The 12556-nt window shown below is 37.2% G+C and overlaps 2 protein-coding genes across 2 annotated transcripts; both read left to right on the top strand.

Moving 5' to 3' along the window:
- Positions 1–6900: 6900 nt before the first annotated feature.
- LOC8285865 lies at positions 6901–9547 on the top strand. The gene is made up of 2 exons (XM_048378884.1): positions 6901–8527; positions 8617–9547. The coding sequence occupies exon 2, from the start codon at positions 8632–8634 to the stop codon at positions 9202–9204; it is 573 nt and encodes a 190-aa protein (XP_048234841.1). The 5' UTR covers positions 6901–8527; positions 8617–8631; the 3' UTR covers positions 9205–9547.
- A 1334-nt stretch (positions 9548–10881) lies between these two features.
- LOC8285864 lies at positions 10882–12088 on the top strand. Its single transcript, XM_025158365.2, has one exon. The coding sequence runs from the start codon at positions 11265–11267 to the stop codon at positions 11883–11885; it is 621 nt and encodes a 206-aa protein (XP_025014133.1). The 5' UTR covers positions 10882–11264; the 3' UTR covers positions 11886–12088.
- The last annotated feature ends 468 nt before the right edge of the window (positions 12089–12556 follow it).

Below are 12556 nucleotides of genomic sequence, written 5' to 3'. Positions count from 1 at the left end.
AGGATCCTACAAAGAGTATGAGTGATGAGTTTAGAAGCCTTGAAACTGATAGGGATGCTTTAGAAATGACAATGGTTGTGGAGGGTTCTAAATTAATGCATATATTTAGTAGGGATAAGTTTGAAGCTAGGGCAGAAGTTGGGGATGAGGCTGTGAAAAATATGGATGATGACAACTGTAAGGATAGTGAGAATAGTGATAGAGATTCAGAGGACAATGAGTTTGTGGACTCTGATTATGACTTGAGGGATGAAGGTGAAGATGATGATATCATGTTTGATGAGTTTGTTGATAAGGAGCTTGAGAGGGACAGACCTTCTGGTTCTAGAAGTGCTAGGCAACCTGCTGAGGAGTTGTCTGTTGTCATGCTCCTCATCTGAAGACAGTGATGCAAATTCAAGGAAGCAGAGATGGCATGTGTTTAATGAGGAGACAGACATGACAAATCCTAGCTTTAAGATTGGAATGCTCTTCAGTTCCTTCAAATAATTCAAGGATGTTGTTAAGAGCTCATTAATCAAAAGTAGAAACTAGGTTATATTTGGGCCAAATACAAGGCTAAATGCAAGAAAAGATGTCAGTTTTTCATTTAGGCTTACCTGCTGAACTCAGACAAACAAATAGTGCAAATCAAGTTAGCCAATTTCACTCACAACTGTTCAAGAGAGGCATACAATAAGAATGTTAATGCCAATTAGATAGCTCAACATTATGCTGAAAGGTTCAGAGCTGATCCCAGTTGGGCAATGCAAGGGATCATACAAGCTGTGAAAGAAGATTGTGGTGTTTAAGTGTCCAGACTGAAAGCATGGAGAGCAAGAATTGCTGCTTTGAGATTTATCAATGGTGATGAGACAGAACAGCTTTCTAGCCTTCATGGTTACAAGCTAGAACTCTTGAGAAGTAATCCAGGAAGCATAATAGTTTTTAGTTTGAATGAAGGTGTTTTTAACAATATGTATGTGTGCTTTGCTGCATTGAGGGAAAGATTTAAGTCTTGTAGGCCTTTCATATCTTTGGATGGGTGTTGGCTGAAAGGAGTATTTGGAGGACAGCTTCTCACAAATGTTAGTTTAGATGCAAATTACTGCATCTATCCAATGGCATGGTGTGTTGGGCAAAAATAAAATAAGGAGAACTGGAAATGGTTTTTGGAGCTGTTGGCTGAAGATTTGGGGATAACAAACAGTTATCATTGAGTGTTTATGACTGACAGGCAAAAGGTAAATACTCTTCACAAATTCCTTTTCTATTCCTTCATATATTTTGGCATAATGGTATTAATTGTGCGTTGTTCTTTTGGAATAGGGTCTTATTCCTGCCATTGAAGAACTATTTCCTAATTCTGAATATAGGTTTTGTGTTAGACATATGCATAATAATTTTAGAAAGAAATTTAATAGTCTAGGGTTCAAAGAACTTGTGTGGGGTGCTGCTAGGGCAAGTTATATCTAGATATTTTAAAGGATAATGGAGAAGTTTGCATCAGCATCACATCAAGGACATAACTACATGAATAGCATCCCCCCCTCATCATTAGTCTAGATCTCATTTTAGGACTGATGCTAAGTGTGACATGTTATTAAATAACTTATGTGAGTATTTTAACAATTTTATCTTAGATGCTAGAAGCAAGGGTGTGATAGCTATGACTGAGGTTATAAGAATAAAATTAATGAAGAGGATACATAAGAACAGGGATGCTATAGAGTGGAGATCTTGAAAAAACTAGAAAAGTCCAAAGAATTTTCTTTGGATGTTTAAAACAGTGGGTGAGGTGAGAGATGGTTGATGGTTGGCCGGGGGACAGTTTGTAGTTGATAAATAAGAAATGACATGCACATGTAGGAGGTAGGATCTAACTGGAATACCTTGTTGTCATGCTGTATGTGCAATTTGGTATAACAATGAGAACCCTGAATATTATATACATGACTTCTACAAGGTTGAAACATACCTAAAATGCTATAGCCATTTGATTAATCCAACCAACAGTAAAGAATTTTGGCCCAAGGCAACTACCCCACCAGTCTTATCCCCAAACCAATCAAACCTAGAAAAGGCAGATCCGCTAGAAAGAGAAGGTTAGAGGAAGAAGAGATGGAGGGTCTGATAAGAAATAACAAAGTGACCAAGAAGGGCTCTATGATGACATGCACAATTTGTGGTGGTAAGGGCCACAACAAGTGGTTTCATGGTGCTGGTGCTGGTGATTCTACAAGGTAGCAGAGGAGGGAAAAACTGCCTATAAGTATGCCATTCCTCTCATTTAATTCTGCCTCTACTTATATCAAATTGGTACCAAACATTGGTCACTTATATCCAATTGGTACCAAACATTGGTTACTAATATCCAATTTGTACATCCAATTGGTATTAACCCTTCAATTTCTTTTTTTCTTATATTAGGTGATGAGAAAGACAAAGAAACTTCAAAAGGAAAAGGAATCAAATGCTGAAAATACTGCACAAAATGTTCAAACACATGAAGATGACCAACCTGATAATGTAGCTCCTACAGGCACAGCTCCTTCAGGGACAACTTCAACATTTGATAATTTGTCACCACTAATACCATTGTCACAGGTAACTAAGATGTCACCTCTAATATTTATTCAGTAATGTCAACTGTATGCTAACTTGAGACTTTATTATACAATTATTCAATGTAACACCATCGCCAGAAAAGCGGAAAACCTGCAGTTCAACAGCATACCAGCCTGCATCACGACCCCACCTTGGGCCGTGACCAAGACTAGGAATGGGTAGGCTTAAGGCCACCGAAACCCGTAGTAAGCCTGACACTCACTGATTTAAACAAATCTCATCTCAAATTAATATTATTAAAACCACAAATCATCTTAATAGTTACACTTTACAAAAATTACTTCGGCCTACCAGAAAAACTAGGACGAGACCCCAAGGCTCGGAAAATTTACAATCGATACATCGCTAATTACTACTCATGGAGAATCTAAGATTTACCAATTTACATACCAAATCGGATACGTCACCCGATGATGAAGGAGTCGGGTTATCAATAAGAGTCGCGAGAGAACTAACAGTCGAATCAAAAACAATAAATGGAGACCGGTCTCGAGAGTGAGTTAAAATCAAATAATCTAGGGACTATTGCTTCTTCTCAAAAACATAGATTATTCAAATCGATATCAAACCATACTCTGTAATCGTACCCTACTATTTCCTTCACATAAAATATTAATCATTCGAATCAAAATATCAACCATGCACGTAAATACAAATCACATTATAATCAAATACCATAATAAATAAATAAATAAAAATATATATTTACTTTTACTACCCAGACGAGTGGCTCGGTAGAACCCTAAACCCCAAATTCTAGTAGCCTTTCGGCTCTCTTAATCCAACAGTGCGGCGCCCCGAGAGCAAGCTCGATCAGGTCCTTACCTCCAAACTGAACACTTGAATTCCAAATAAGCCGGCCGAGAGCAAGCTCGATCGGGGACCTTAACTCCGTAATCAATCGAACTCGGCCCAGAGCAATGCTCGATCGGGGCAAACAAATCCATAATAACCTTATGTCCATGTTCATTACCTATGACGCATGGTCCCGATGTAACCCATCAAAGGCATGTTCTACAAGCCACGTTTCCCAAGACATAATCATCCATTTAATAAATATCATTGTATAATGAAGTCATTCAACCATATCAAATTAATGATTAACAATTAAGAGTAAAACATCAGGCAGCTCAGGTGGAAAACTGATGATATTTGGAATTATTATAACATTACTATAATAATACTTATATTACCTTTAATAATTAGTAATTCAGTGAAATTATTTACTTTGCGAAACTAATAACCATATTAAGCATGAACTTTCAAAATAGCATATTAAAATCAAACTTAGCAATAGCGCAATGATTAGATGACTTTAACTCACAGGATTGGCGACCTCCTAGCTCTGCTCCGGTGCCTCGGTAGGAGCGAGCCGAACGAACTGACAATCAAGACGCCGGCCGCCGGTCGACACGCCTCACGAGTCCGATCGGCGATCCGAACACACCATCGGACTCACAACGACGGCCACGATGACGATCCCCGCTCCGATTCTCCGATCCGACACCCGATCATCCGGAGAGATTTATGCGGACGATCTCGACCGTCGATTCGCAAACGAAACCCGATCGCCACGAAACTAGTGCCATCGCGAAGCTTGGTGAGGAGAGTCGGGATACATCCTTCGATCATCCATCCTCCGCGGGGAGCTGGCCGAAAAAGCCAAACACGTACGCCACCATTTTTCTCTCCACCGGATCTTCCGTCTCGGCCACCACAGGCCACCGCTACTAAAAGAAAGCTCTCGCCAGAGGAGCCGATCGCCACCCAACTCGGCCAACAACGCCGAACGGCCGGAACACGCCTGGAAGCCGGCCGCCACACGCGATTCCCGCCTGGCCGACGCCGCTCCGGCAACGTTCCACGCTCACCACGCCGCCCGACGCCTCGCAACTTCCTTTCTCTCTTCCCAACGCCGCACTCTCTCTCTCTCCTCCTTTCTTCTTCCCCGACTTCTTTTTCTTTCAATATCGACATTAGGCCCCCGAACTTTTCTTTATTACAATTTGGTCCCTCAACTTTCTTAATTACTTACAATTTCATCCTGCAGAATTTAAATTTGACCCCCAAACTTCTTTTTAGCCTATCAATTAAGCCCTTAACTATTTAATTTGGGCCAAAACCGAATTATTGAAAATACACAATTACAAAAATACCCCTGACCGACATATTTATTTACGAAAATACCAAATTCACAAATTTCCATTGAAACCCCATAAAAATAACATTATACTTTTAATCCTTATTCCAAAATAATCCTCCAATTAAATCCTACACACAATTAAATTAAATAATCAATTTCCAACTCAAAATTTAATACTACTAATCAATTATAATACCAATTTTCCCAAAATTCTTTTATAAAAACATCTTTTATAATTTCTATCATAATTTTCCAATATATAATTTTACTTATATAAATATGCATTTGGAAAAATTTGAATAACCAAAATATAATCATTTTAAATTAAACCCAATAATAATGAGGCTAAAATTAACTTAAATAAAGACTCATTATTAAATATATAAAAATTCTGGGTGTTACAAGCTCATTTAGTTGATTGTGGTGATTATGCTTCACAATGGAAAGCACATTTATACTCTACTACATCTTCTTCAAAAGCTACCAGCAAGAAGACTAAAAGCATTAATGATTTGTTGAGTGAGCTGCCACCAGATCTGGGCATTGGAAGACTTTCACAAACATAGAAAAGAGGAACTGAAGCTAAGGGAAAAAAGACTTTCAAACCCCCAGGGTTGTTGAGCAAAGATGTTGGAGCTGAAGGAGTTAGCACAATAATAAAACCAGACAAAGAAAAACAGAAGATTGATAGAAGTGTTTCAACAAAGAAGAGAGCTTGGGTGCCTCCAGGAAATGCAAAGAACAAAGGAATTAGAATTGGAAACCCTAAAAAATAATGTTTATTTTGGTTGTTGTGTTGTTAATATGTTAATATATGTGTGAACCTAACATGTGGTCCTTTGACAGAATTTCCACATCTATATTTTTTGTAATGGCTTTTGATAGCCTTGGGTGTGGGGTTCATGTGGACAGAATTTCTACATCCATTTACTTTTTGTTTAAAGATTTCATTATTTAAAGTAATCAACAGCCTCACTTATTTATTATACAGTCACTCAATTTGTTTGTTGCCATGGTTGCTCTATATGACATGTCTGTGCATATTTATCATAACAGTAACATTCAAATGAAGCAATAGTAATCAATTACTGTAAAAACCAAATACTCATTTATCATTTCATTCATTCATCATTAAATTACATAAGTAACAGTAGTTGTAAATACTATTGTATCCAAAGTACATCTTTAAGTTAAGCTAACAAAAGTATATCTTCTAAATAACAATCCTAGCCACACCATAACAACTAAGCTTAGACAGGTCCATTCTGCACTTCATGCTCCTTCTTTCTTCTTTCATTTTTTGCAGCTTTGAATTTAACAAACTAATTTATTCTTGTACTCATTCAGCAACTCAGTCGTAAGGTCAGATTCACCAATGTCCATTCTTAACTTAATAAAATGACAGATGAAGAATCTATACAAGAACTTCATGCTTCTTCTTTCTTCTTTCATTTTATGCAGCTTTGAATTTAGCAAACTAATCCATTCTTGTACTCATTCAGTAGCTCAATTGTAAGTCAGATTCACCAATGTCCGTTCTTAACTTAATAAAATGACAGATGAAGAACCTGTACAAGAAGAAACCTTCATTACAACTAAAAACATATCAATGTAAACTAAGAGAGCATCCCTAAAACTTGCACCCGTGTTTCCTTCCATTTCGAGAGACGAAGCTCCACTTTCAGTTGTTTTTGGCAAACCTTCACTTGTCATTCCACATGCACATATAGATCAGTGGCTCAACTCTAATACTAAACACATTTTCAGTTGTTTCTTGCTCCATTTATTCAACAAGATAAAGAATAAGGAAGCTACAGAATCGATTATTAGAGAAAGTAAATCGATCAAAATCATTAAAACTAGGTTTCATAAATTAGAAATTTTTCTGATTTAGAGTTATTTATTTGGAGTTGAGATGTTGTTAATTGCTGACTTGGATAACTGTTTGTTGAGTCAGAAATAAATGTGTCAAGTGGTGTGTTATTCTTCATAAATTCGGCAGCCACATCAGTAAATAAGTGTCAGATTCTTTATTGGTACCGATGGAAAATACCAAAATAATAGAAGTGGTATGAAAAAGAAATAAATTGAAAGTTTGATACCAATTAGATATAAGTACTAAGATTTGGTACCAGCCAAGCATTAAACCCCTCGCACCCCCTCCCTGTGAGGCTGCCTTACGTTAAGGGAATTCTTCATCAATCAGTACTCAAGAGAATTTCAAGTACTTATAAATTGAAAGCAAGAGAGCACTAGTGTCTTGTTTTATCTTCAAGTGATCTAAAAAAGATGCTTTTCTTTTATAGCCATCAATGGCGCTGAGTGCCATCTCTGTCATTCAATCAATTGTAACTTTACGCTTCTTTAGCTTAGAGAGAGAGTTCTTTCCTTGAGTATGCAGATTTTAACTCTTGCTCTTCTTACAGGTCTGCAAGATGCATTTCATGAGTTTGGTATTTCATTTTTTTTTTTTTTAACGGATGAGTTTAATAGGTTTCATATTTGATGTTTAATGAGTTTGATATTTCAAGTTAGAGAAAGGGAAGAAATTTTGCTATTTGATAGGTTTAATGTTTGGTTTTGGAATTTCTCTCATCTCCAGATGTTTAAAATCAGTGAATGATGATTTTTAGAGAAGTTGTTGTCAACAATGATTTTGTTGTTAACTATGTGTTTCTGGAGTTGATGGTTATAGTGGTAATGATAAAATTGCAGAGGTGGCTAGTTTAGTTACAAAAATGGCATTAATGTTAAGATTGCAGTGGACAGTGGTGGCTAATGGCTCTAACAGCGCTGGTAGTGGGTGGTGGAAGTGGTCCAATTGGTGGTGATGGGTAACCTAGATACCCATGTGATGAGAGAGGCGGTGAATATGGGTACACGTATTAAGTTTTTTCTAATTTATTTAAGTCTTTTATTAAGATTTTTGTGGGAGTGGCCCATATAATACAAGCATCCATCTCGTAAAGAAAAAATGCTCTCATTTGTCCACATCAGTACAAGTTAACTGATGTTTAGTCTTAAACCAATGGAAGGGCTTGGATGGATTATTCAGGGGCCTGGCTGTACCTTCAGCCTCTAATGTATTCTTACATATGTACAATGCATTTGCTCATCACAAGTGTTTGATTTCATTACCGGAACCTGTTACTTGAGCAACTTGTAAGCATCCATTGTGGAGAAATGAAAATCTTCTGAAATTAGCAATTCTGTCTGCTACCGCAATTTCAGTATTGAAAATTGGATATCTGATGATAATTTGCGTAGAAGAAATTCTGACATGCTTTTGCCCAAAGTGTGAAAAGTGCCTGAATGGATACTGTAAAGCACTACTGCTTTGCCATTGGATATTGTAGAACACCTGTCAGAATGTCTCCCTACCCACAAGGGGAAATGGGACAAGTTGTAAAACAAGTGCACTGGAAAAAACTCACGTAATCATCTCTTACAAGTTATGGTTCCTACGATTGCTCTGAATCTGATCCTTCAAATCAATTACTTTCTTTTTTTTGCTTGAAACGTAAGCTGTACTTCGTCATATTCCAGCGCTTTACCATCACATCATTTTGAAAAATGATTAAAGTTTCTGTTTACTCTTAATTAACCATTATAGAGATCTTTCAGCCTATATTCTTCTCAAAATTTCTGCTAATCTTAATCTATTTTCAAGAAAGTGTCATGAGAAAGCCTCTCTATATTATTATTTGATACTCTCATTTTGCTGCAACCTGCAGGCATCGATTTCTTCTATATATACAACTTATCAAACATAAAAACGTAACTCCTTCAGCCCTAAAAAGAAACTGCAATTTCTTTACAGCTCGCCATTATCTCCCAAACTAACTCTTTTTTGACTTTACAAACAGAGCAAAAGCTTCTCCATGGATGTTTATGAGAAGATCAATAAGGCAGTTATAGTCTGTTCCGCTATCCAGGCAATGCGTGGCGTTTCACCAGCAAATTCTTTAGCGAAAATTCCTGTGAAAACCATTGAATTCCACTACGAACCATATTTTTCAAAACATCACAGGTCAGCAGGACTCGAAAATGGAGAGGCAGATGATGCGGTTCTCATCAACTTTGATTATTCATGCAAGCAGCCTCCACCAAGTGAGAAGCATAAGCCGCTTGTGTCCATTCAAAAGAACACTCAAGTAGCCAAAGTTTCTTTCAGGGTTGAACCCTATTCTGACCAAGAATCCAGGGCCAACCCCAAGGTGGGATCACCTCAATGTAACACACAAGAAGGAAGGAAATTAGGAGTGCAAGTTGAAGATAGTGTCACTGATTATATCAACCGTGTAAAGAATAGGATGAGTAAATCAGATGTTCGCAGTGTGTCAAATGTAAGTGATGGTAAGAATGTTTCAAGAAAAGATGAGTTTTCGGAATATATTAATCGTGCTGGGATTAAGATCAGAACTACATCAGGTATTGGTGCTGGAAGATTTTGATGAATGATGAAAATATTGGTAGTAGTGAGACCTCCACATTCTATTTGCGGATGTCTGTATAAACTTGTAGCTATGTGTCCTGTTTACATTCTAATATCAAGCATTTGATATCATGGCAGAAGAAGATAAAAAACATGGATGGAATCACTTTCTAATCTGTTGTTCCTAATTGGTATTTCTTGTAATAGAATCAAAATTCTATATATCCTATTAGGCTGATTTGTTTCTGGAGTAATTTTTGCAAAAGCTTGTAATTCTGAGTGATTAATCATACAATGATGTTAGCAACTTCTACAATAAACCTGTTAAGGTATCATATGATAACAGGATAATTAATTACTAAGCTCGCAAGTTATTTGATTATAACATAGGATCAAATGTTGCTAAGCTACACAGTCAAGATATACAAGTTCCAAAAGAATAATCTTGGAAGGTTTGCTCAATAAACCTTGATAAAATAAAACTGAAGCAACTCAGAGCCAGCATAAGTGTTTTTCCAGATCTGGATACTGTCACCTTTTGCATCATCTTTCTGAACTGCTGACCAATTATTTACCATCAGACACACTTGCAATCTTTTTCTCTTTTTTTTTTTCTTCTTTTTAAGTCACAACCGTCCGACTTGCATATGTTAAACTTTGCCGTGAGCGTTAGATTCTTAGTTGCATTACTTATAGCTTCCTTGTTCTTGGAAAAAGCTTATTCGAAATTGTCTTTCATGGGCTTTATTTTTGCTTAGAGTTCACTAAAAGAAATATAATTATCCTTACCATCTCATTTCAATCGGACCAGCCTCTTGGGAAAAGATAGCAAAATAATGCAGAATTACCTAGAAATTTCTGTGTATCATATAATAACTCTGTAGCAAGAAACATTGGGAATCATCAATTAGGCACTTGATTAGGTACATCTGTTAAGAGGCAGATGAGGGCAATGATTCTGGTGGGGCAGACTGTTCCTTGATTAGATTTTATGGAAGAAAAGAAAGAACGACCTTTTGTGAACCGAACAAGAAAGTCATGGCACACAATACAACCCAAAAGCATAGCTTAGGCATAGATTCCGAAAATTTCTTTAGTGGCCTTCCTTGAAAAGGCATCCTCTTTAAGGATGATAGCTCTAGCAGCTGATTAGAGTTTTCCTATCACAACTCAAGCCTTAGTGGATTACTGACTGGATTTTCCTGATTCAACTCGAATATTTTGTGATTCACTCTGTAATATACTTTAAATTTATAGTTCAAAAAGCATAGATTCCAAAAGAAAAATATCTCTTAGTGGCCTTCCTTGACTCGGGCAGCCTTCAAGCATATTCTCATCTAGGATGAGCTAGCATGGCAACTGATTGTGTTTTATTTTCTTTTTTTCATTCCTTAAAAGAGCAAGTGTAACACAACAACAACAAGAAAGGAAAAGAAAAGAACGAAAGGAAGAAAGTTATTCTAAGAAACCGAATGGAGTATGAACTAACTTCAGAATCTTCACAGCTAGAAATTGTGACCTCCATGACCTTAATTAGAGAAGCCAAGACATTATTGATTTCTTTTTTCCACAGTCAATACTGATTCTGATGCCTTGTCCATGCTGATTTGCAGTATAGTCAATCTACATTACTGTTCTATGAACTGTCATGTTCATATTAATTCATGTAAAACAGCTGCTGCTGGAAAGTTTTGAATACATCTTCACTTGAGTTTCTAGCTGTATGATTGTGTTGTTAGATTCTGAGTTTCGAAGAAAATGAGCACCAAGTGGAGAATATGATCCTAAATTATCTAACATTTAATAAGGTTATCTTCACTCCTCAGTAATAATCATTAGGAATCTCAGCCTAAATATGTCCCATCTAATTTTCTGCTAACAACAACTCGCTTTCACACAAAAACCATGAACGTATGGTCTACTAGTATTATAATTTCTATAGGCCATACTACCTTTTATACAGTATAAAAATATGATCCAAGTCCTCCAAGCCCTGCAGAGGTTGCAATTGCTTACATTTGCAGAAGTTTTTTTCGCAACCTATTCCTCAGCTCTCGGCTTTCAGCTTTTGTTCAGAAAATGGAGAAGAAAGGCAATACATGTCCCATTGGTATGTGTAAAAAGATGTACAAGAAAGTTACTGTCACTCCTGCATTCCAGACAATTCGTCGCATTTCGCATCGCCTGCAGCCGCCTAGGTATGCTAGTCCTTCCCCATCATCTCCCTCTACGTACACTACTGCTATTCAATCCAAACCTCCTGCAGATTCTTCCTCAAAGAATCGCAAGAGTAAGGAAACAGCGGGAATAATGGTCCCCATCAATTTTGAATACTCAATCCAGCCACCACTTGGGAACACCCAAGTTGCAAAAACTGGCCACAAGAATGAGGCTGAAGCTACAGCAACAAAAAGGATTCCTGCTCAAGTGATTACGGAAGAAGGTGGGAGATCAGGAGCCCACATTGAAGAAAGAGTTACCGAGTATATTAATCGTGCAAAGAGTCGGATCAGAAGGACCATCTCATCAAACCACCCTGGTGAAGGAAAGAAGGCGCCATCAGGAGGAAATAATAAGTTGACAGATAATGCTGCTGCTGCTCCAGGGAAAGATAAGTTTACAGATTACATTGAGCGTACCAAAAAGAAGCTTAGAACAACTTCAAGTATGGGTGTTGGCAAGAGAAACTCTTCCAAATGAAGATCAAGAACTAAATGAAGGCTATACATATACACTGCAAGGAATCTAAAGTTTCCAAATTACAAGGTCATTGATAAATAATTTAAAATGGTTTTCTGTTTCTATATGTTTGTGGGTGAAATCATTTTCAAAATGTGTTTGTTATTAATTGTATTCATTGGATAATTATATTTTTCATGTACTAAAAGTCATCTTTTCGATTATATACAAATGTTTATTTACGTGATTGATAGAATCACAAGCCTCATTCTCCTGATGATTGCTTGCTCGACTCATTTGCAAGTTATGCACCTCTTACTCCCACATTTTCATAATGCTCACTTTCTTGTGTTTGAACTCTTAATCAAGTTGTTGACTCATCTGCAACGTGGCAAGCCTTTCATTGACTTGTACGACGCGTGGCATGAATGCGGTCCACGCTGACTTGACGCCACGTGGGCAATGGCGACGAGCACAATTCCGGTGCCGTCAGATGAAAACTAGGCTTCAGCCCAAGCCTAAATGGGCTCTGAAGCAAGGTATCAAATGGGCTTAATTCGGCCCAAATTAGCTCGATGGGCATGACTATGATATCGAAAGATTTTATCCTTTTATTTTCGCTGTCCCCAATGTCAATAATTGTAAAAGTATATACACAAAATCAGATCAGGATCATTTGTCTATAAGCTACC

This window comes from Ricinus communis, chromosome 1 (genome assembly GCF_019578655.1).
Source record: "Ricinus communis isolate WT05 ecotype wild-type chromosome 1, ASM1957865v1, whole genome shotgun sequence".
In the NCBI taxonomy this organism is placed as follows: domain Eukaryota; kingdom Viridiplantae; phylum Streptophyta; class Magnoliopsida; order Malpighiales; family Euphorbiaceae; genus Ricinus; species Ricinus communis.
The sequence above is the reverse complement of the archived record's forward strand: the minus strand, read 5'-3'. Positions and strand labels throughout refer to the sequence as shown.

Excerpts from the sequence above, each read along its gene's own strand:
- LOC8285865 (XM_048378884.1), top strand. The coding sequence starts at position 8,632 with ATGGATGTTTATGAGAAGATCAATAAGGCAGTTATAGTCTGTTCCGCT.
- LOC8285864 (XM_025158365.2), top strand. The coding sequence starts at position 11,265 with ATGGAGAAGAAAGGCAATACATGTCCCATTGGTATGTGTAAAAAGATG.